The 22418-nt window shown below is 47.3% G+C and overlaps 1 protein-coding gene across 4 annotated transcripts in view; it reads left to right on the top strand.

Annotated features, from left to right (window-relative positions):
* PCDH19 (protocadherin 19) overlaps window positions 1–15203 on the top strand; it is a 113454-nt gene extending 98251 nt beyond the window's left edge. For all 4 annotated transcript variants that reach the window (XM_056809644.1, XM_056809645.1, XM_007507516.2 and 1 more), the window contains one exon: window positions 13943–15203. In XM_056809644.1, coding sequence (XP_056665622.1) covers window positions 13943–14535 — 593 coding nt within the window. In that variant the 3' untranslated portion in view covers window positions 14536–15203. The remainder of the gene's footprint in view (window positions 1–13942) is intronic.
* The last annotated feature ends 7215 nt before the right edge of the window (window positions 15204–22418 follow it).

Consider the following 22418-nt stretch of genomic DNA (forward strand, 5'->3'; position numbering starts at 1 on the left):
GTGGCCCAGCAGGGCTGGCTGTAGATGCCTCATTAGTCAGGCTCACTGTATCTGACACTGGAAGTCCAGTGTGGCCAAGATGACGTTGCCTTCCCTAGGCTTTGGCTAGTGGTCCAACAGCATTTCTGTGAAGAATAAAAGAAGGCTGGTGTTGCCTCCAATCAGCTGCAAGCCTTGCCCATTTAGGCCTTTACTTGTGTGTTTGTAATGAAGCAAATGCCCATAGTTTTTGAGAATCGGAGAGAACAGTAAGCTCTTCATATGAGATTTTAAGCATCATTTCCCCAAAGCAGGAATGGGGTGGTAGCAGGTAGGTGTAGACTGTCTATGGCTGTGCAGTTGGCCTTCTTCCTTTTCCTCAAGGCTTCCCCACAGGAAGGTACTTGTCACACGGTCTGGGAATACAACAAACACAGCTATTTCTTAGGACTAGAAAGAAGCCCTTGAACTGGGAGGCTCTCAGTAGTGACTCCCAAGGTGGAGGGGGGCAAGAGAGCCCCCAGGTCTGTCCACCTGCCTGTGTGGATCTAACATTTGGGGAATTCCATCAGTGACACTGACTTCTGGGATGGCACACACACACACCAGAAGGGCTCTTAACCATAGACACAATCTTTATGTCAGCCATCCATTTGTTCCTTGCCGTGGGGACAATGTGCAGTTTATACATAGAGTCCCCATTTAAACTCAAGGGGTAGTTTAAGCTGTGGTAAGATCTTTTGGAAAATCCTCCTCCCTCTACCTGCACGGGTGTTGTAGGGCTAGTAGTAGAGATTGGACCTGTGATTCCAGTGGTTTGAGGGAAATTCTCGATGCCTACCCAAGCCGGCCCATTCCCTTCAACTTCTAGTCTTAAAGAGTTGAGCAGATGAGGATCCAACTTAGATGAAACAAGGGCCAATGGACCAACCAGGAGGATTACTGTGGGCTGTGCATGGACTTCATTTGAAAGTGTGATTTGATTGTCTTTTTATTGCTTTTGGGCAGTGTTTCCCAGTTAGATTTGAATCTGGTTTGGGCAGCACTGGGGGGAGGCTCCATACGTCACATGTTTGATCCCTTGGGCCTGGAGCAGTGTCAGAGGTGGGACTTAAAGCCAGGGCCTCTTGGCTCTGAGGCTTGTGTTCAGGGGTGGACTTGGGCCTGGCTGGTTTTCCTAGGTTCTGTCGAGCTCTCTGAAGAAGCAGGGAACAGACACTGGCTCCCCCAAGGCACTTCTGTGTTTAAGCTCTGCTGGGTCTCATGGGATCAGGAGGGCTCCAAGGATAGGCCTAGTGCCAGTCCAGATCTTCTATGTCCCAAAGCCAGCCTAGCTAGGGTCTGAGAGGCCCAGGAGCAGTTGGTTTGCAGGGGAATGAACTTTTCAGCCAGGGATTCTCTCAGATATCTCCACTGAATCACAGAGGGGAAGCAATCTGCCTTAGCGAAGGGGGCACCCATGCTGATAAACCATAGATTCTGAAGAATTGCTGTGAAAAAAATGTGTTTCCCATATGGTGATGCCCACCTGGAAGGTGAGACTGAGATTAGAAAAAGGAAGAAGAAGCCTTGAGTGCTGTTAAGGAGTAGAAAATACCTGGTTGTCCATGGCTCCCTGAAAATGACAGATTCAGCTCTCAGCGGGTGGCACAATGGTGGCCATTCCCTGGCTACTTACCAAGCACCTGTGGCCTTGGACTCAGGAAGCCAGAGGTTCAAGCCACGCCTCTGGGGAACGATAACTATCTGGCCTTAGACAAGTCCCTTCACTTCTCAGATGCCCCAGTCTAAGACTCTAAATTACAGGCCAATGGCTAATTTGTGTCAGTGGAGGGAGTTTCCACACCTGAAAGTAGCCAACGTGGGTAAAATAGGATCTCAAGAGTCAAATCTCCACTCTTCCAAAAGTCAAATGGCAACAGAAAATTCCAAGACTCCATTGGGATGTTAGCTATTGTGTGGGGAATTAGCCTCATTTCCACCGCCGCCATCTCCATCATCTCTGAATAATCATCCCTCTGGTGGATGTGATTTCTTCATTGAAATACTGCTGCCCTCCCATATTGAAATGGACAACACTGAGTTAAAAATGTAAATTTTTCATTTTGCATCAACTCTAGGAGAGACTCCCCGTGGGAATAGAAGCATTTGTCAATGTCCTTGTTGGTTAGTTTGCTATAAGCATCTTCCACAGGAAAGATGTCAGCACTGAAATTCCTTGTAGATGCGTGTATATGAGTGTGTATAATGTGTGTGTGTGTGTGTGTGTGTGTGATTAATAACAGTGGAGAATGCTTCAGGAGCCAGGAGCTTTGAGAATATACTCCTGCACGTCTCCCCTTTCTCCCTACCCCTTCCATGCACCTCCTGATCTGGTGCCATTAGGAGAGATCAGGCAGTGACACCTTGTCTTAATTTACGAGTAAATGGCTCTCCTCAGCTCTTCATTTCAGAGCTGTTTGCATTTTGCCAAAGCTGATTATTTTATCTGGTGTTTTAATAACGAGCCGGATTACTTGCTGCTCAGTAACTGATAGAAGCAAATAAAAAAAAGATTGCAAAGGGGAATTAAGAGGATATGAAACCTCTGGGGCCATAGAGCATTACTTTTTTAAATTAATAATGGTAGAATTACTCTACGTAGCATATTTTGAAAACGCAACGCCAACATCCCGTTTTTAGAGAAGCTTGCGTCTTTCCTGCCATTAGGAATTGTTAAACCCAGAGTTCAGAGAGCACGAGGCCTATCCAATCTCCAACAGAACTCATCCGGCCTCTGTACTTGGCATTAACTCCTCAGGGCCTCATTCAGCCTGTCATGTCAAGGAATGGTCGGAGGCCCTGGAGTGCCAAGTGTCCAGACCTGGCTGCAACCTAGTGGTGAAGGAGGCGTGTTTTCATGAATGTGGAGCAGATACCATAAAGCTGCGGATTTGGGAGTACAGAGTCTTTTTGCGGAGTGCTTATTGCAAGGAGAGATGCTGAGATATGACTTTCAGTAAAAAGTAGATAACAGTGGAGAGCACTAGTCTGATCTGGGGGGCTGGTTGGAAGACGAAGAGTGGTTTGGGCTTGTTTCTCCATTGTGAGCTGGGATTCCTGGAGGGAGAGCAGAGAGCTGCCCCAGCCCCAGAATAGAGGGAAGCTTCTTGAAGGCAGGGACTGTTTGTCATTTTGTCCTTATAGCTCTACCTAGTACATGACTAGTACACAGGACGGGCTTCATAAAAGTCTCAGAGATTGAATGAGATTCCATTGGAAAGCTTACTGCCCTCGTCCATGGTGCCAGCCCCAGCCTCCTGGGCCATCGGTGCAGCTGGGGTCCATCCAGACTCCACGGCTGACCTGGGGCTTGGCTTGTTGCCTCTGTTCAGAGGAAGAGATGGGCAGAGCAGTGGGAGGGGCCAACAAGACCGATTCTCCTTGGGGAAGGACTTAAGATAGCACCTTCCCAGTAGAGTAGTCCAGGTTTGAGGGCAGGTTCAGTTCCTGTGATGCAAAGAAAAGAACTCGGGTTCTGGGGTCAAAGGACCAGGGTCTGAATTACGGTTCTGCCATTGTCCATGAGACCTTGAACAAGTGATTTCCCTGTACCTCAATTTCCAAAATGCAGAGAGTAGGCTTCAATGGTCTCAAAGTTCCATACAAGCTTCAAATCTCCAAATCCATGATCTAATTAGAGTTGACCTGCCCAGGCCTGTCTCCCAAATTTGGCCAGAATTTGGCTACTGAAGTCACACCCTGAAAATGCTCCCTAGGCTTGGCCCCAGCCTGAGAATAGTTAACTCTCAGTGATTCTCAAGGAAAGGGTAAGACATGACAACTGAGTGTTGTCCATGGAAGATGGATAATGAGTAGCCATGTAAGGAAATGTTTGATCCTTTCCAGTTCCCCATTCATTATTCATATTTATTATTCATAAATTCCAGCACAAACCTTAAGCTTGCACCCCAGTGACATATCTGCATTTTATTTTAAGTTGATTTCTACCTGGTTTTGCAAACAAGGGCTGAACTGGTGGGGGATGCCTCCCTAATTCTCTTGCCACCGTGTTCCTATTTACACACAGTCTCCCTCCTTCTCTCTCTCTCTCTCCCTCCCTGTATCTCTCTCCCTCCTTCTCTGTCTCTCTCTCTCTCTCTCTCCCTCCTTCTCTGTCTCTCTGTCTCTCTCTCTCTCTCTCCCTCCTTCTCTGTCTCTCTCTCACCCCTCTCTCTTTTTCTCTCTCTCGTTATCACTTTTTATATCTTTCTCCCCCCACCCATCTCTCTCCCTCTCTCTTTTTCTTAATGTTTCAGGAAAAAGATTTCTAACATGGAAAAGTGATATTTGAATAGATTCCCCCAAGGCAATCAATTTACTTTTAATTTGTCTGGAACTAAGCTTTTCTTTGTTACAAGGGGAAGGATGGAAACTGCTGTAAAATTTATTAGCTTCCAGGAAGATATTTGAAATGACTTTTTTTTTAATGATCATGCTGTTCGCTGTACCCAGAAGCTGGGTTGTCGTGGCGATTACAGTATTCCAGATGTCTGCAGAAGAGACCCTGAAACACCAGAGTATTGCTACGGTTCAGAGGGACGCTGCTCAATGGGAATAAAAAGCTCATCCCCAGGAGCAAATAGAGAATAAGTGCCCCGTGTCCTTGGTGCCCTCCTCCCAGCATTTCTCTCCACCATCTTCAGTGATCCCACCAATCAATGATGTGGGAGACTCCATCCCTTCCTTGTTAGGGATCAATATACAAAGAGGCCAGATTGTTCTGGGGTTGAAGAAGTGCCTCCGGTCTTCGCAATGTGGTCATTTTGGAGTTCCTTCCTCCTCTTCCTTCCTCTTCTTCCTCGTCCAGACACACAGACATCTTGGCAGTTATCAACCTTAAAGGATTTAGAAGCTGCACCTCTCTTCACCAAGTCATTGTTTGCTCTGGCCGATTCCTTTGCAAACTCCAACATCCCAGTAATGGAAAGAACATAGATGGCTGCTTATCAGTGCTAGAGCTTTTTATTTTTCAATCCTCTCATTTGATAGTAACAAAAAGATTTCCTACTGTCTCTTGTGCCCCATCATCTCCTCCATCTTGCTCTCTGTGCCTACCAACCATCATGGCACTGTGGAAGGAATGCTTAGCTTTGTAGTCAAGGGTCTGGAGTCTTTCTGTCTATGTGACCTTGGACAAGTCCCTGGATCTCAGTTTCCTCATGTGCAAAGTGAGAGTGTTGTCCTCAATGGGCCTTCCAGTTCTAGACCTCTGGTCCTTTGAGTCTAATAATGAGAACTGTCATTTGGAGAAGTAGCGTTCCGCCTGAGCCTCTAGGCTGTGTAGTCTCTTTAGGCTATTGCCCTCATCTCTTAGCGTCCCATAGGCCCAGTCTAAGTGGTTGAGTTGGGTGAGGGCCACAAAGGGAATGGTGGCACCTCCCTCCCGATCTTCTTGCTCCCTTTGCCTCAGTCTGGCAGCATCTTGGTATCAGTCTCCTTAGGTGACATTCATTGGGCCCATTGCAGGGCCTTACATTTCCCTCCCAGGGCTTTCTCAAATGGTTTTTGAGCATCGAAATGAAGTCGAGCAATTTGTCAGCTGATTTTCCTCAGCCTTTGGAGCCCCAACGACAAAAGGCTCGAGGCCAGTCAATCTCCGCTTATCTCAGTCACTGTCAGTGCCCTTTCTTTCAGAGTCTCAATTTTACCAGCCAAGGCTCAGCTTCATTTCCCTGCTCCCCATGCAACAGCACAAATGACTCCTACTTACACGCATCTTGAAATCGCTTCTTTTCTGAATTGCATTGCATCGAGCCCTGCTCCCCACTCCACCCCCCTTTGCAAAAATGGAAATTCTAGACACTCTCGTGATTGCCCCAATTGCAGCTCGGATTGTCGAACTGCACGGGCCGTGCCATCATCTATCACAAATATGAAATCGGGAAGCCCTTCCACCTTGATGGGTTTTAACTTGCTCACTTTGCCCAGCTCAGCACTAAAGATTCTATTGAAGATAATTCAATTGCTTTGGATTCTGAAAGGGCCATCCTTTTCATCTCTTTTCACGTTGCACTGGAGTAAGTGGATTTTGGTGCTTGGTCTGTGCATGGCAGGGAAGGCCAGAGAGGTGAGGGGAGATGGTTCATCGTTTCATCCCTGCTGGCCAGCCGAACATCAGACTTCAGTGATGGGTCGTGGCGAGGCTGGAATCTAGGGGTGCTCTTGCTCCCCTGCTCCCTTGCTCCCTGCTCCCCTCACTACCTAAAACACTCTTGTGTGTGAACTTGGCCATGGCCAAGCTGTCTTCAGTCTGCTGTTGTGAAGGACTTGCCCGTTCCCCAGAGAAGTCACAGAATCCCCGAATCTCCAACTTAGATCCAAATTTATCAGCCATCTAGTTGAACCCCTGCCTGATAACATAGTGGACAAGTTATCTTCCAGTCTCTATGGGGAGCCCTCCAAGGAGGGGAAAGTGAGGAAGCCTATTCCTCTTTACCATGTAATGCCTGCTGACCTTGGTGAGCTTCTATAATGAGCTCGATCAAGGCTGGCATGCAGACATCTTTTGTATCCTCTTTCCCATCCCCAGCTACTGTGTAGAGCACATAGAGCTCCTGTTTGGAAATGGCAAAACAGTCCAGAATCAACCATACTTTTATGTCCTTGAAGGTCATCTGGGCAAAATTCCCTGATCTGTGCCTGCCTTCTCCCTTTTGGTGCCCAGTTATTTTTGTTTAAGTCACTCAACTCCTCTGAGCCTCAATTTCCTCATCTGTAAAATGGGGGGGAAGTTAGACTAAGAGGATCTCTTCGGTCCTTTCCACTGGTAAATATTGGATCCTATGATCTCAGAGCTTTCCTCATCCACCAATCGGCAGTTAGCTTTCTCGCGTCCCATTCTTTGGAGCTTTACTAGATGACTCAAGTAAATTTGATGAACTAATTTGGATTTGTTTTGCTAATGGCTCCCTGGACTCTTCCTTGCAGGTAAGATTTTCATTGAACAAGGGCCTTCAATGTGGTAAACCAAATTAGTGAGGGTCCACTTGTTTTCCTTCTTTTTATTTCTTAAGAAGAAGGCCTTCTGACTCTCATTAAATTCAGTCATTCGGGTGGTTATCTACGCAACCTCTGTGTAGAGCCAGCCCAGATCCCAGGCTTAAGCAGAGCAACGATACCATATTTCAAGTGGCAGTGAAGGGGCAAAGTCTCATGAAGGGCAGCACATATGTTGCAGGGTAGAGAAGGGGGAGAAGGGAGAAGGGAAGTGGCTGAGGGAAATAGGGAAAGGGAGGGAGGGAAGGATGCATGTGTATTGGCATTAGGGGACCTCTTGGCCTGTATAAGTTTATGCACATTCCAGATGCTAATTCCCATCATGTACTACAAAGGCTGGCACTGGCACCATCAAGTCTGTAAGTCTCACAAAGCCCCCAAGCAAGAGGATTTTGCTGGTGTCCCTTCCAGTACTGGACAGATGGACTGGGCCTTTTCTTGGCACAATGGCTTGTCCTTTCCAAAGGAGGTGAGACCCTCTTCCAACTTTAGAGCTAGAGGCAGCTGTCTTTCCAGAGATCCAAGCTATCACTGATTCCTCCTCTTGGTGCCACACTGCCTGATTTCCAAATGGTATTGGAGTGCTCAGGGGAGCTCCATCATAGGACCATGGGCTCTCCGACTCAGAAAGGACCTTAGTGGACATTGAATCCAATTCATTCTCCTCTTTTTTCCTCCACAAGCCTGCAAGAGGTGGTCCAACCTCTGCTTGAAGACCTCCAATGAGGGGAAGCCCATTCCCTCCTAAGGTAGCCATTCCATTGGGGGATATCTGGTGGTTAGGGAGTTTCCCCCTGACTTCAAGCCTCTATTTGCTTCTTTGCGCCTGCCCCTCCTACCCCCCAGAGCTCCTACTTCTAGCCTTGGGGGCTAAATAGAAGCAGGCTAAGCCCCCTCCAAGGGAACATTCTGGCAAAAGACAAAGCATGGAGGTTGTGATCCTGGAGGAGCTTCAGGCTGCTTGCAGCTCTGGGTACCCTCTCTTTATTCCTTTGCCAACAAGTCTGTTGCTGCATTGCTTGGGTGCCCGTGCTCCCTTCCTTATCATGAGCTATTTTCAGACTTTAAAAATGCTTACTGGCTAATTGTAGAGTTGCTCATTTTCTTTACATTCCACATTTGAGTGAGAAAAGAGTTCTATTCTGTATACCTGTAAGCCCTCAGATGAGGGCTAGGCACACCACTTTGGTACTAATGGGACTCCACTGATTGGAAGTACTTGGAAGCGTAGTATTGTAAGTAATTATTATTGCTCAGTAGGTGCTAAGAAGCACAATTGTTTCTGTGCTATTGCAGGGCTATCAGCTTTGTCAGGGCCCTCTAAGATTCATCACTGTGGTACAAAGCCCTGATTGACCTCCCCTAGTTATATCTCTGCCCTAGATCTCATAGTGAGTTAGTGGTAGAACTGGAGCTGGAATTCAGAGCTCTTAACGTAATGAGAGGAGTGCCATTTCCTCCACATCTGTTCCCAAGAGACCACTCCAGAGCCTGTGTTAGATAGAAGTAAACATATTTTTTTAAAAATCATCAAAATACATAGTCTTTGGAGTTGTGGCACATTTTGCCATCAGTCCCCTTCCTGATGGTGAGGCAACATGTTTTGGTGGGGGAGAGAGAAGATCCTAGTTCAAGTCTTGTCTTTGTCACAAATTAGTTGTGTGACCATGGTCAAGTCTCTTAATCTTTCAGGGCCCCAGGCAACTCCCTCAGAATCCAAGTTACTAATGACTTGGCAGGCTACAGTGGTAGAAAATGTTTCCACACTGGAAGTTCCCTCCGTAGATGAAATCACAGATCCAGCAGAACAACAACAATTCCAACAAATGACCCCCAAAGGCTTCCTGATAGTCTCCTGGAATCAGCAACATTTACTCACAGTCTCTGGACCGTTGGCCAAGGTTGGGTCTCTTATGGCTTTTTTCTAGCCCTACCTTTTAGGACTTTCTGTGGCAGTCTTAGGGATGTCGTTAACACCATGTTAGTTGATAGCATTAACACACGTCAGCAGTGAGCAAGAAGCTACCTGTATCTGTGCTGATTTCTCACACCAGCCACCCTTTCCTGAACAATCCCACTGAACCCTTCTGTTGCCATGTGGACGCACAGCTTGGCCTTGTTCCCGCTTTGGCCATGGCCTAACTGGCAAGGCTTCGATGACATCTCTAAGACAGATGTGAGTGTAGAACAGGATGCTCTTTTGATACATATGCTCGCCTTCTTTGCCAGGGACTATGCCCTTGCTTGGATGTGTGTTGGCGGAGATTGGGTTGGGTTGGGAGCAGAGTGGATTGGGCCACATATTAGCAGTTCCTTGCTGATTAGCTGATCTCTGTTGAAGCGGCGACCATTATTTTAACTATTCTAGCATGGAGGAGTGTCTCTTAAGCCCTTCGATCTTAATAGGCCAAGACTTTGTATTAAGGTAAAGAACCCCGAGATTATTGAACATATCCATTGTGGCTGGACATCGATATGGACCTGACAAACCCGATCAGCTTTGAAAAGCTTTGGTAAAACCTGGGCTGGAGTTCTCAGCGTTGCTTTCTGCCTGGTTTGGGAGGGGCTCGGCTGTTGGTAGTCTGCTCTATGGTAAGCTTGTCCATCTTTCCTAGAGACAGGCAGCATCAGGCCCTAAGGAGGGAAGGAATTACTGTACAAGGGTTGGCTATTATCAGCACAAAACAACACTCCGGGTGCCTTTCTGTTTGAATTACTTCCTGATCTATTAGGTCGTAGCCACTACTGATTCTTTTGCCTTCTCAGACCCTCTGAAGACTGATAACTTTATTTAAGACTTCTAAGTGTTTTGCCGGAAGGTTCACGCAATCTTCTCAACCAAGTTCCTTAATGACAAGTTGCCACTGACCATTTCTCCTTAGTGGGTGGATGGTTTATGTAGCAGTCTTCCACAAAAACATTCGGATCCACTCAGAACAGAAATGTTCTTCAGCCTCAGGCTTTGGGTTCTGTCTCTGCCCTGACCCCGCAACCCTGGCAATCGTTGTATGTGCCAGTGTTTAGTGACAGAATACAAGGGTTAATGAAAGAATCTCTGGTGGCTCCCCATTGCCCCAAGATCGAATATACATTCTCTGAGCTTGGCATTTGATGCCATTTCTAATCTGCTCAATCCCCCTTTCTAGCCTTCATTTCCGTTAGTTCCTCTGCTTCCCCTCTGAATACATGCATCCTATACTCTACTTGGTTCAGTGACTCAGCAGGAGACTCAGAATCTGGGCTTGGGCCTGTCATGGTCTTGGGCCCTCTCTAGGACTCATTTTTCTCCTTTATTTAATGAGAGGGTTGGATTTCGATGGCCTCCATGGTAGTCTCCGTGGCCTTTTCCAGTGTCCCCTACCTCCTCAGACTGCCCTCTTGCAGCTGTTTGGAAGGAAGGGGACAGTGGGGGTGAGTCTCTGTCCCACCCAGTAATGACTATCTACAGGAGTAGTTGATGAGGTGAAACATTCTACAAAGGTGCTCTGCAAACCTTACAGGGCTATAGAAATGTCATCTGTTATTATTTTTGTTGTGCCAAGGCTGCTGGCTGACACCCCATTCTCACACCTTCCTAGTGGGTCACCGGCTCCCCAGCTGCTGGGGAAGGGAGCCCAAGTTTGTTTTTTTATGGTGCAAATTGTCTCCATTATACAGTTTGTAAGAAAAGATGATGATTGATGAATTCTGGTCAGTTCAGCTGGAAAACAAGTACCTATCTGTGTGTTTGGGCCAAATTCCAAGTGTTCTAACCTTGTTGGCCTCATAAACTGGAGCGTGAGCAGGAGTGCTGTGAATGACACAGGCTAAGGTCCTGGGGCTTTTCCTTGAACAAGTATCTATTAACGTGAGGAGTTTTTTTTGTCACAGCCTAAAAATGGAAGGCAACCACTTCCTACCAAGACAAGCAAAGGGAAAAACAAGTGCTCCAGGCTAAGCTCACGATGGGCAAAGGGCCTGCATGCTAGCCTGGCAGCAAAGTCCCCCTCAGACACTAGCAGCACCATAACTCTCCCTCTTCCTGTCTCCCCTCTGCTCCTGACTCCTAACCCCCCTTCAAGATTCCATGAGCAGGAGCTGCCAAGGATCTTAGAAATCACCCAGCACAACCTTTTCGTTGCCCAGATGAGGCAACAGGAGCCCAGGGAGCCACACAGGTAGCAGCAAGAGCTCCCATTTCTGGTTGGAAGTCAGTGCCATCCATGAGCTCCTTTGATCCTTGCAACAGTCCCAGGGGCCAGCTGCCTTCCCCTGCATTTCCCAGACTTGGAGGCTCAGGCTAGTGAAGGGACTTGCCCAAGGCCATGGCGAGGCTACAGTACCACAGCATCATGGATGGGCATCCCTTTGAAGAGACACTAAGAGGTAGTTCCATGCAATTTGGAAAACACCGATGATGGCAATTTAGATTTAGTAGAGAATGCAAAGACAAAAACAACAAGCCAGCTAAGTCCTGCCCTCAAGAAGCTTACGTTTCATTGGGATCATGGAATGTCACTCCCTTATCTCACAGATGAGGAACTGAGGTGCAGAAAGGTCAGGCTCAAGGCCATGCTGGCTGAGAAGTGTCAGAACTGGGACTGGCATCACACGATCATAGATTTTGAGCCAGGAGGGACCTCAATGATCCATTGAACACCTACTTGGTAGTGGAAGAGGGACCATGCTAGGCACCGAGGATAAGGATGGATGTATAGCCACCCTTGCTGGAACTTCAGGAGTTCATATTCACCTGCGATTACCCAATCCGACCTTCTTATTTCACAGAATGGGAATCTGGTGTCCATGGAGTTGGTATACTTTATCCTGAGGGCAGGACTCAGAGCTGTGTGGGACAAGGAGCAGATGCCAATTTCCTACTTGCTGATTTCTGGCAGCAAGAAGGCCCTGGCCTTGGGGGTGGGATGGCGCCTTCCCACCCAGGTGCATCATCAGCGGTAATTTTGCTGTCACCGTCCTATCCGTCCTCTTGCTCCCAGAGGGATTTGTTTCACAGCTGGCTGGCGTTTAGGAGGTATCATTGCCTTTTTTCTGTCTCCAGGCAGTATTAAGCAGTTGGTTGTTCTTCCCTCCCTGGGACAGGACTGCTGATAATTGGGATAAGGATAAAGAAGCCCCCCAAACCACCAGGAGCCGCCTTACTTGGCCCAGCTCAGCCTGGCTCTGCTTACTTAGGTTTCAGCCAGGTCTTGCTCTTGCTCTTGGTTGGCTTTCAGCTGGCTCCGGTGAAGGAGGGCAGGCGACAGTGTCCAGACTTGCCGCAAATGGGCATCTTCTTCCTGGGACCAAGCTAGCCAGAAGGCCTTGATCTAACTGCTGAACTTTAATCTCCTCAGCTAAAGCTTCTCGAAGTGCGGCCCCCCTCCCCACACACATGCGTCTGGACCCACCATCGCCCTCCCAGCTCATGCTCCGGGTGAATAGGACAGGGCGAGAATCATTTTCAGGGCAACTGCTTGCTTTGCTTAGGTTTTCAACTTCTTTAAAAACAAAAGCAGCAAAGCTCAGCATCTAGAAGACATGACTTGGGTGTATTCGGTGTCAGCTGCTGTGCTTGGGAGGTTCCAGGTTCCATTGTTAGCCACGCATGGCCCTGGAAATACAGCCTGCTTCCACAGCTGCTGGCTCTCCTCTTCCTTTTCCCAGAGTGCAGCAATGAGAGGGACCCGGTGAACATTTGGGGCATGATTTGTCAATGATTTCTGCTTGAGTGAGTGTGTGTGTGTGTGTGTGTATGCACATTGTGTGTGCGTGTGCACATGCATGTGTGTCTGTGCACATACTTTCTCTTTCTCCCCTGCACCCCCAACCAAGATTTTCTATAAGTGTTAAGCTGTTCATATTTTGGTGCATTGTGTGATGTGATGAGAATTTTTATTAGCTGAGCCTCGTGCTGGAATGTGGCAGAAATACAAATGTAACCAGAGAGCTATGGTGCTAAACGCCCCATGGAAAATGAAGCAGGGTGTGGGTGGCCAGAAGGAAGCCCTAAAGCTGGACCCCAGTGAGGCCCATCTCTCCCAGCAGCCTTAGCCCTCTATGACCTTGGTCTGGAAAGACCTTTCTAAGAGACGAATGCTGAGCCCCAGACACGAGCCCTTCTGCAGCAGATTCCAAATGCTTTCTGTTCTACGGCTGTGCCTAAGAAACCCAGCTTGAGTCCAACAGCGCCGAGGGGTGGGGGCAAGAAACCAAGGCCAGATAGTCCCCCCCCAGACTTAAACCACAGCCCTGTTAAGACTGTATTGGGGAAGGGAAGGCAGAGGAGAGGGGAGCCCCTGGCATGGACCAGCTCAGAGTTGGGAAAGCTAAGGAAGACCCGAGCAGAAGGCAAGGAGCCATCCATCTGCCCCAGCTTTGTGGGAAATCACTGGTGGTCCTCTACTCAGCCTTCTGATTGGGATTCAGAGATAAGGATGCCAGTGAGGGGATGGTACCAAATGGGAAAGGGGGCCTGAAGAGGGCTCAAAAAACCAATTGGAAGGAAAGCCTGGCCGGAGAAGTCTTGTCTAGACTGTTGGAGGGGGGCGGTTGGCCTTGCCTTGGACAAAGCTCCCAATGTACTGTTTTTGAGCAGGAAGGTGTGATAGTAGAAATGCTGACTAGCAGCACTGCGACGCTCAGGATAAACCTTTTCTTTAATATATTTCTCATCATAACTTGTTTCCTTTTTGGTTTTGGTTCCGTCAGCAACGGAAACACATAAAGGATGGGGAGGGAGGACTCAGCTATGACCTGCTAACAATCCTTTGCCCAACACTTGGCCCAGACTCAATACAAGCCTGACTCTCAGAAGGGGACAGATGTTTCTGAGTGGGCCCTAAATGTAGGACCTGAGAAACTGGGCTGTGGGACATCACAGTGATTACTAAGAAGGCTATTGACACTGACCTTTGCTTTCTTTTCTCTCTCTTTTTTTGAACAGATCAAAATGAAGGCTTTCATTGCAGGGAGGAATGTCGCATTCTCGGTCATTCAGACCGGTGCTGGATGCCCCGGAATCCTCTTCCTACTCGGGCCAAGTCTCCGGATCGTGGAAGAAACATCATCACCCTGTCTATTGAAGCCACTGCCGCCGATGTGGAGGTTTACGAAGACTGCACCACCAAGAGGACTTTTGCGACCTTCGGCAAGGATGTCGGTGACCACGCAGCTGAAGACCGTTCTGCCCAGAAAGGCAAGAGAGCAGTTGACCTGTCCGTCTGCAGCCCCAAGGTCACCAGTGCCATCCGTGAGGCAGGCAACGGTTGCGAAGCCATCAGCCCGGTCACTTCGCCCCTCCATCTGAAGAGTTCTGTGGCCGCCAAGCCAACAATGGTCACCTACAGTGCCATCATTCACTGCCCTGCTACCCACACCGTGGAGCAGTTTCCAAACAATGGGCCTTCTCGTCCTACTGAAGCAGAACCTCGAGGAGCTGACAGCGAGAAAGTGGTGCGCGAAGTCAACCCTCTCCTAGAGGAGAGCCCGGAGAAAGAATCCCCGGGAGCCAAGAGGGTGAAGGACATCGTGCTGTAAGCTGGGCACAGCCAAAAGAGGGACAACCATGGCAACAGATACAGAGAACAACCATGGTGATGGATGTGCAGAACAACCAGCTCAACTGCTTTTTCGTGACTCACCAATGCCTGTATTTCCAAGCTTTCCCTAAGTGTATTATTTGTTTGTGAATGATACCGTCAAAATGTGACAATCCCTCTTGTTTCAACAGGCAACAGGGGTGTTCATTTGGAGCAAATTAGCTTTGGTTTCTCGGGGCCTTGGGGTGGGACAAAAGTAAGACAAATTGAGTTGTAAGAAGTATTATGTCTTAAGTATTTTGAATTTCTATATTTTTCTATAGTAAAATTATAATGTAAATTACTATTGTTCATGGAGCCGAAACTAGCCCAAACTGCACCTGGGGCGAATTTAGTTGGGGGAGGAAGAGGTGCAGAGCACAAACTAAAGGTTAGAGGAAGTCATCTCAGAAGAGGGCTGCCATATTGAGGGGTTAGGACCCATTGCCGGTCCACGTCTCTTGAGGACCTTGATGGGGAAGAACAGGGGACAGCAGTCACCATGAGGAGAAAGCAGAGCCTCATAGGGGTACCCTGGACTGAAGGCTCATGTGCCCTATTCTAATCACGGCTCTGATTATTTGTGAAAAATTAAAAAAAAAATTAAAAACAAAAAACAAAAAAAAACACCCCCCCCCCCCAGCCAAACACTGCTATCCGGACACTTGATCAACACACCAACATCTCCGTTTGGCAGACAGCGACTGGCTGTTTCCTAGGCACTGTACTACCAGGAATTCGATGACTTCAAGTCGAATCCCTACAGAGACTTTTGGAAAACTCGCGCATGTGACAATGTTGCTAGTTTGCCATGGACACCTACCCACCAAGAAGACTCTGTTTGTTGTCATGTGATCACTATACTCTGATTCAATATTTGTGATTGTCACACTTGTGGTGATGGCAACGGGCTTTAAAAGTCGTGTTTACAAAACAAAAACAAGACCCAGCTTCCTGAACTGGCAGTCGTGCCAACAGGTACTGCACCCAGAGATTGAACATTTGGGGGAAACTGCACCTTTCTGAGCCCACGTCATGGATGATGGCTCATCATTTGCAAAGTCTTTTTTCACAGAGCGATGATAGCTCATTGGAGAGAGGCATTTTCCGATAGTCGGCTGCCTAATTTGTGGGTGTCAGAGATGCTCTCCTGAAGGTTTCACGAAATCCGTTTTCCTCATTTTCAGGCACCGAGCAGGAAAAGTTGTTCCCTGAACTCCTTGGTTCCCAAGTTTCACTATTCCAATCAGCTGAGACTCAAAATGACTGAATCTATTTAGAGAGAGAAATTAGCATGTCTTCAGACCCACGCTTCCTGATTCAGTGTTCCCCAATCATGATTGGGATTATTTTGCATAGTTTATCATGGCCTTGAAATTTCAAATCGTATTTCTCTGTACCCTGGGCTTCTAAATAGGAATAGAGTAAGTAATAGAAAACATAACATTTAGGCTGACCTAGGGGAGACATAGCAACATTACTAATCAAATTTATGTGCCTTCCACATGGAGAAAATAGAAAGTTAGTCTTGTTGGAATGAGCACATTTCGGGGTGATTAAAGACTTGAACATGAACGAAGTCACTCAAATGAAAACCCATTAAGTTGACTTAGTTGAAAAAAACAACTGTAGGCTAGGGGGAATAACTTAAAGACTTTCTTTTGTCCCTTTTCCCCAAACTGACCATTGTTTGCTCTTTTCTAAAATCTCTTCCCCCCATCTTTGCTACTAATTTGCTTGATTCTCCACTCATTCACTGTGTTTCCTAGCCAAAGGAGGATCTGTTGTTTTAACCCAAGTGTTCCGACTTCTTAAAACAAAACAGATCTCATCGTCTCTCTGCCTTGAACTTCTAATGATGAGAGTCGTTTCTCCAGGACCAAGGGTTTTGATTCTCTTCTCATTAGTGTCAGTGATTGGAATTCACAGGAGCGCCCAGTCAGAAGGCTTCCAAGGTCAGGGCACAAGCATTCCAATGAGATTTTGCTTTCTTTTTGTTTGTTGAGGTTAAGGTAGATCATCAGTCAACTAATAGTCCACCATTTCCGTGGGGGGGATTTGTCCGAGTTTCTGCCTTTGTTCGTCACTAAGAATGTTTTAGCTGGTAGTGGTAGGGGAATGGGGGGCTGGTTGGGGGGGGAATAAAGAGTTTCCGAAGGAATCTCTAGTGAAACTGCTGAATACTACTACCTCGTGCAAATTATTGGTTTAGCCTCCAATTTTCCTCTGAACCTGACACAATTAGAGATCAATTACCCCACCATGCACATTTTTCTGTTCACACTGGATTTCATTCTCTGCTGATCCTATATTCTTTTCCTTTGTGTTTATTTCCTTCCAGTGGCAGGATACTGCCACTGAAATCCTATTTTATTTTCTCTAGCAACTGGCCGTTGTGTTAGAGTAATAGAAGAAAGAAACCTTCCCGTCCTTCCCTCACCCCTTCCCTGGCCTTTTTTTAGTTACTTAGGACTGCCTGCAAAATGCAGATTGTGTTCTGCCATCTCTTTGGATATTAGGCTGTTAGCTACCACCAGAGGGTCTCTTTGAAGTCTGATCTGACAGTCTTTACACAGCAGTAGCTCACACTATGCTCAGTGGGCACCAGGGAGATGCAAAGGTTACAGAAAAAGAGAACGTTAAATGTTACTTTGGGTGGTTGCTGAGCCACAGAGACCACTGGCTGCCATGTCTCTTACCAGCAGAGTCAAAAGTGGTTGGATCAGCCATGGCAGGACTTCCCGCCCATCCCTCCCATCTGCTTCATTTCCCCTCCCCCCTCTGTGTCTTGGAAATCCAGTTTCACTTTAGAGGCCTGTCTTCTCTCTTTACCTAGATGCCTTTATTTCTACTCAATCATATAGATCTCTCGGTGGACAATCGGAGAAGTTGTGGCTTCAAAGCCTTCAACTGAGCACACGTATGGCACAAAAAATAGCCTTTTTCTCAACTGCCCGACATGCCCCATCCTAGGAAACCTCGAATATCTAGGAAGGCTTTGGGAACCAGGTAAAGTCAGGCTGGGATACTTAACTAGAAAGATGTGCAAGGAATCCCAAGTTTCCACCAGTGGGCAGGGGGACAGATGTCTTTTCTTCTCCTTGCTCCTTCCCGTGCCTGATAAGAGGCCACAAAGATTGGAGGGCCAAACATCCCCAATCCTCTCTCTCTCTCTGTCTCTGTCTCTCTCTGTCTCTCCCTCTCTCCTCCTCCTCCTCCTCCTCCTCCTCCTCCTTCTCTCTCTCTCTCTCTCTCTCTCTCTCTCTCTCTCTCTCTCTCTCTCTCTCTCTCTCTCTCTCTCTCTCTCTCTCTCTCTCTCTCTCTCTCTCTCTCTCCCTTTCCCACCTTCACACCTTCATCCCTGAACCATGCCACGTCCCTTAACTTGAGGGAAGGATATTAGTTTCTAAAGCTTTGGGAGCCCTCGTTCCATTGAATGTGATGTCCCATGGGGAGAGGCAGTGGAATTGAAGAGCAGAAATGCTCTGTTACCAACAGCCTTGGGTGTCTCCCTAGGCTGGAAGCTCCTCCATGCAATATGGGGGGTTTTACTTTTAGTTTAATTGATCGATATTTTCCCCAATTCTGGGAATATAATGTAATAGATGGGGACTAAGGAGTGGGAAACCATGCGATATGGATTCTCTTTCTTTTGCCTATAATGAATAAGGTATGAACCTGGTCAAATGAAGCCTCCCCTCATCCCTGCCACCCTACCAAAAGACAATGGGTGACACTAGCACCAACCTTCTTGCTGTATAGATGATGGGCACAAGGAGCCCACAGTTCATCTCGAAGGAACAAACCAATTGACTAGAGCTATCGACAAAAGAAATGTCGATTCATGAATTCCATAGGCGACAACACTGGCTTCCAGTCAAAAAATGCTTGAGGAAACATAGCGTGAGACGCAACAGTGGGGCCACCCAGCAGTGTTTCCCCTTGAGACATCGCCAGGGGTATCTCTCAATACCCTTCTTTCAGCATGGGATTTCAAGGAGTTCCGTTTCTTTATTTTGCCCATTTAGCTTGATGATCATTCAGAAGCTAAATTAAGGTAGTCTCAAGCGGAAATCCGAAAAACAAAAGGCGATTTGGGGCAAGGCCCAGAGACATGGGGGATAGCTGGGCCTTTGGGGATCTTGAAAGATTTAATGTATATTATAGCTATAATTGTAAGTGTAATTTCAATTTAGCTTTATGAGATTCATTTTGGTGGTGACGTTTTTCCCAAAGCATTTCTTTCTGGCTAATCTGGTCCACTCTGCTATTTATCCAGGGCAACAAGGCCCTCTCACTGCATAGCTCGCTTTGAAAACCGGCATAAACAAGCTTAAGAAGTCCATCGTATACAACCCTAGTGTTTGCCTACTTGGTGAAGTTCCATTTAAGAAGTCATTTTGTGAGTCAAATTGTATTCTTACACAGAAGTCTACTGCAACACTGTTTTGGGGGGTTTTTCTTCTCAAGTATATACAAGGTGATATACAAAGGGGGGATGTGTGGGTGGGCTGGGACTGGGTGGCTTTATATTCATTATTAAATCCATGAGAGCATAATGCATTGTCCTAATGGAGTCGTTGCAGTGAATCCCTGTTTATTGTGAGACTGGAGATGACCTGTGGGTCACTTGTTGTACCACTGTCACTTATTTTTAAAGTTGAAAACAAGTTGCTATTGTGAAGAACATGTTGTCTGATCAATGTTGGAAAAAAAAAAGCTCTTGGTACAAAAAAAATTAAATAAAAAATCACATGCAAAAAATTCTTGGTTGAGTGAGAATATGTCGCCTGGCATTGGGGAAAACAACTTGGCTGATCTCTTTGCGCCCGTTTAAAAAAAAGACCATTCAGCTAGGCTCGACCTTAGTTAAGTGACAGCGATAACAACAACAACCGACTATTACCCTTATGGGACTGGCACCAGCAGCAGCTAGCGTTCAGCTGACACAAGTTGAGATTGACTAAGATGACCGAGTGCCAGACTAGCCTGTGCTCTTTAGTCTTTGGGGGATTCATCGGGAGAGTCGTGCCATCTGGCCGCCCACCCATAGCCCCTCTACTGAGGGGAAGGAGCCCGAAGGAGAAGCCATTACTGTTTACCTGAACAACCAGGGTGGAGTCGTGGGATGCCAGTGCAGTATATTCTGTCATCATCAAACTGCCTCTGTGGCTGATTTGATGAGGACTGAATTGGGCTGTTTGCTGACCCAGGCAATCGAGGCCTAGTAAGGGGAAATGAATGACTGTTCCATTTTATGAAGACGACCAGAAAGCAGCTTTACTCAATTATTACAGCTGTTTTTGGTGGTGTCTCTTAACTTCTCAGTCTTCAAGGCAACACTCTAAGACTATTAGTTGCAGAGAAGATGCTGACCTGACCCACATTGGTAGAGGGAGTTTCTTACGAAAATGAAGGGCAGGTCCAGTGGCTATCCTTATACAAAGCAAATACAAAGTCGCCAAAGGTGGGTGGGGTTCAGTTGGAGATACTTATCTTGAGCCTCAAAAAGGGCAAAGAAGAACTTCAGACATGGGGGACAAAGGTATAGAGGAGGGAAATGAGTGTTGTGCTCCCCTCAATATCCTTCATCTAAGTGTGGCCTTCCCAGAAGACTCTGTGCTGGGCCCTCTTCACTTCTCTTTATGTATTCTCCCTTGGTGATTTCATCAGCTCCCCTGGGTTCAATTATCATCTCTATGCAGATGACTCTCGAGTCTCTATATAGAACCCTAATCTCTCCTTTGAGAGACAGTATGATGTTGTAGTGGATAGAGGGCCAGCCTTGGAGTCAGAAGGACTGGCCTTCAGGTCTGGTCTCTGTTGCCTATTATCTGTGTGATCCTGAGGTGCAAGCTGCCAATCTGCAGGAATGGCGGGATTCCCAACACCAGGAGTTCCCTGTGTGGACGAAATCACATGTCCATATCCCCCAAACTCCTCTATCCAGGAGCAGCAGCCTTTCAGCACCCTGTGCCTGCTGGACCCCTTCACCTAGCTGTCTCACTGGCATCTCAGACTGTCCGTGTCAAACCTGGAACACATCTTTCCCACAGACTCCCCCTTCCCTATTTCTGTCCAGAGAATCACCCAGGTTCTACCCCCTGACTCCCCAGAGCCAATCACTTGCCAAGCCTGACTGAGTGTACTGCCTAACCTCTTCTCTCTACTCATATTGTCACCACCCTAGTTCAGGCCCCCAATCACCACTCATCAGAACTGGTGAACTGGGGACAGCTGGGTTGCTCAGTGGATGGAGAGTTAGGCCTAGAGACAGTAGGTCCTGGGTTCAAATCTAGCCTCGGATACTTCCCAGCTGTGTGACCCTGGGAAAGCCACTTGACCCCCATTGCCTAGCCCTTGCCACTCTTTTGCCTTGGAACTGATACATAGTATTGACTCCAAGATGGAAAGTGAGGGTTTTAAAAAAAACAATAAAAAAGAACTAGTGAAATAGCCCCCCGATTTATCTCCCACTTCTGATCTACCCTCTCTACAGCTGCTAATGTGATACTATTCCTAAAACACAGATCTGCCCTTGTCATTCCCCTGCTCAAATGTCTTCACTGCCTTCCTGTTACCACTAGGTTAAAATACTATCTTTGCAGCCTCACATCTCAAGGCCTCTATAACACCACTTATCTTGTCAGCCTTATTTCAAATGATTCCTCTTTAGGTACGCCAGAGACACCATGGCGTACAGCTGTGTTGGTGAAGCTGTGGCATGTGTGCCCCACTGTGCTGGATGGGGCAGCTCTGTTCTCCCTCTCCATAACATTCCAAGGACATTTTTTTGCATGCCCTGCCCCCTCTGCCCAAGAGGCCAGCACAGCATCTCCTCCCTCTATTGTCTGGAGTAATGGGGGGGGGAGGCTCACAGGTGACTTGAATATACAGTTTGGGCATGTGATCTCTAAAACATTCACCATCACTGATGTAGTGGCAAGAGAACTGACCTCAAAATGTTAGTTCAAGTCCTACCTTGCGACACTGTGGCTATGTGACCTTGGGTGAGGGACTTAACCTCTCAGTACTTGAGGTAACTCACTAAGACTCTCAGCTACAGAAGAGGTGCCAATTTGCATTGGTAGAGGGAGTTTCCTCACCTGGGAGGTTCCTATATAATACTAATGGAACTACAAGATCGGTCCCTCTCCCTATCCCAGCCCCGAATTCTCTCTTCTAGTCAAAATGGCCTGCTTGCATGCCTTTTCACTGGCTGTCCTCCCTTGTGTGGAATGTGCTGCCTCCTACATGAAGCCTCTCCCGATCCCCGCCGCTGATCCCCGCCGCTGTTCACACTCCCTCCATTTGGAAATGACTTGCTATCTATTTGATATTCCCGGATCTGTGTACTCAGATCCCCTGGGAGAATGAAAGGTCCCTGAGGGAGTTCATTATGGTGATCAGCACTGTCATGAATGTTGGAGAACATGCAGTGTCTGAAGCCACAGGCTTGGCTGCCCCATGGAGCTCTAAAGGAGAGGAAGACACGAGCGCCTTCCTTTCAGGAGCTGACAGACTGAGAAAGAACATAAGCATGCGTGGCAATAGGCATGATGGGAGAGAGCGGTAGGGTTTGTAAAGCAATTTACATACAATGCTAATAACAGCTAACATTTATAGAGCACCAATCAGATACTGTCTTATTTAATTCTCACAACAAACCTGGGAGCTAGGCTGGCAGGGGCGATCATTACCCTCATTTTCCAGAGGAAGACACAGAAGCTAAAAGAGGATCTGCGCAGGCTGACACAGCTAGTGAATGTCTACAGCCGAATTCAAACCTAGCTCTTTCTGACTCCAAGTCAGGCATCTATTCAGCAGGGTGGGTGCTGCTCT

Source organism: Monodelphis domestica, chromosome X, assembly GCF_027887165.1.
Source record: "Monodelphis domestica isolate mMonDom1 chromosome X, mMonDom1.pri, whole genome shotgun sequence".
Classification (NCBI taxonomy): domain Eukaryota; kingdom Metazoa; phylum Chordata; class Mammalia; order Didelphimorphia; family Didelphidae; genus Monodelphis; species Monodelphis domestica.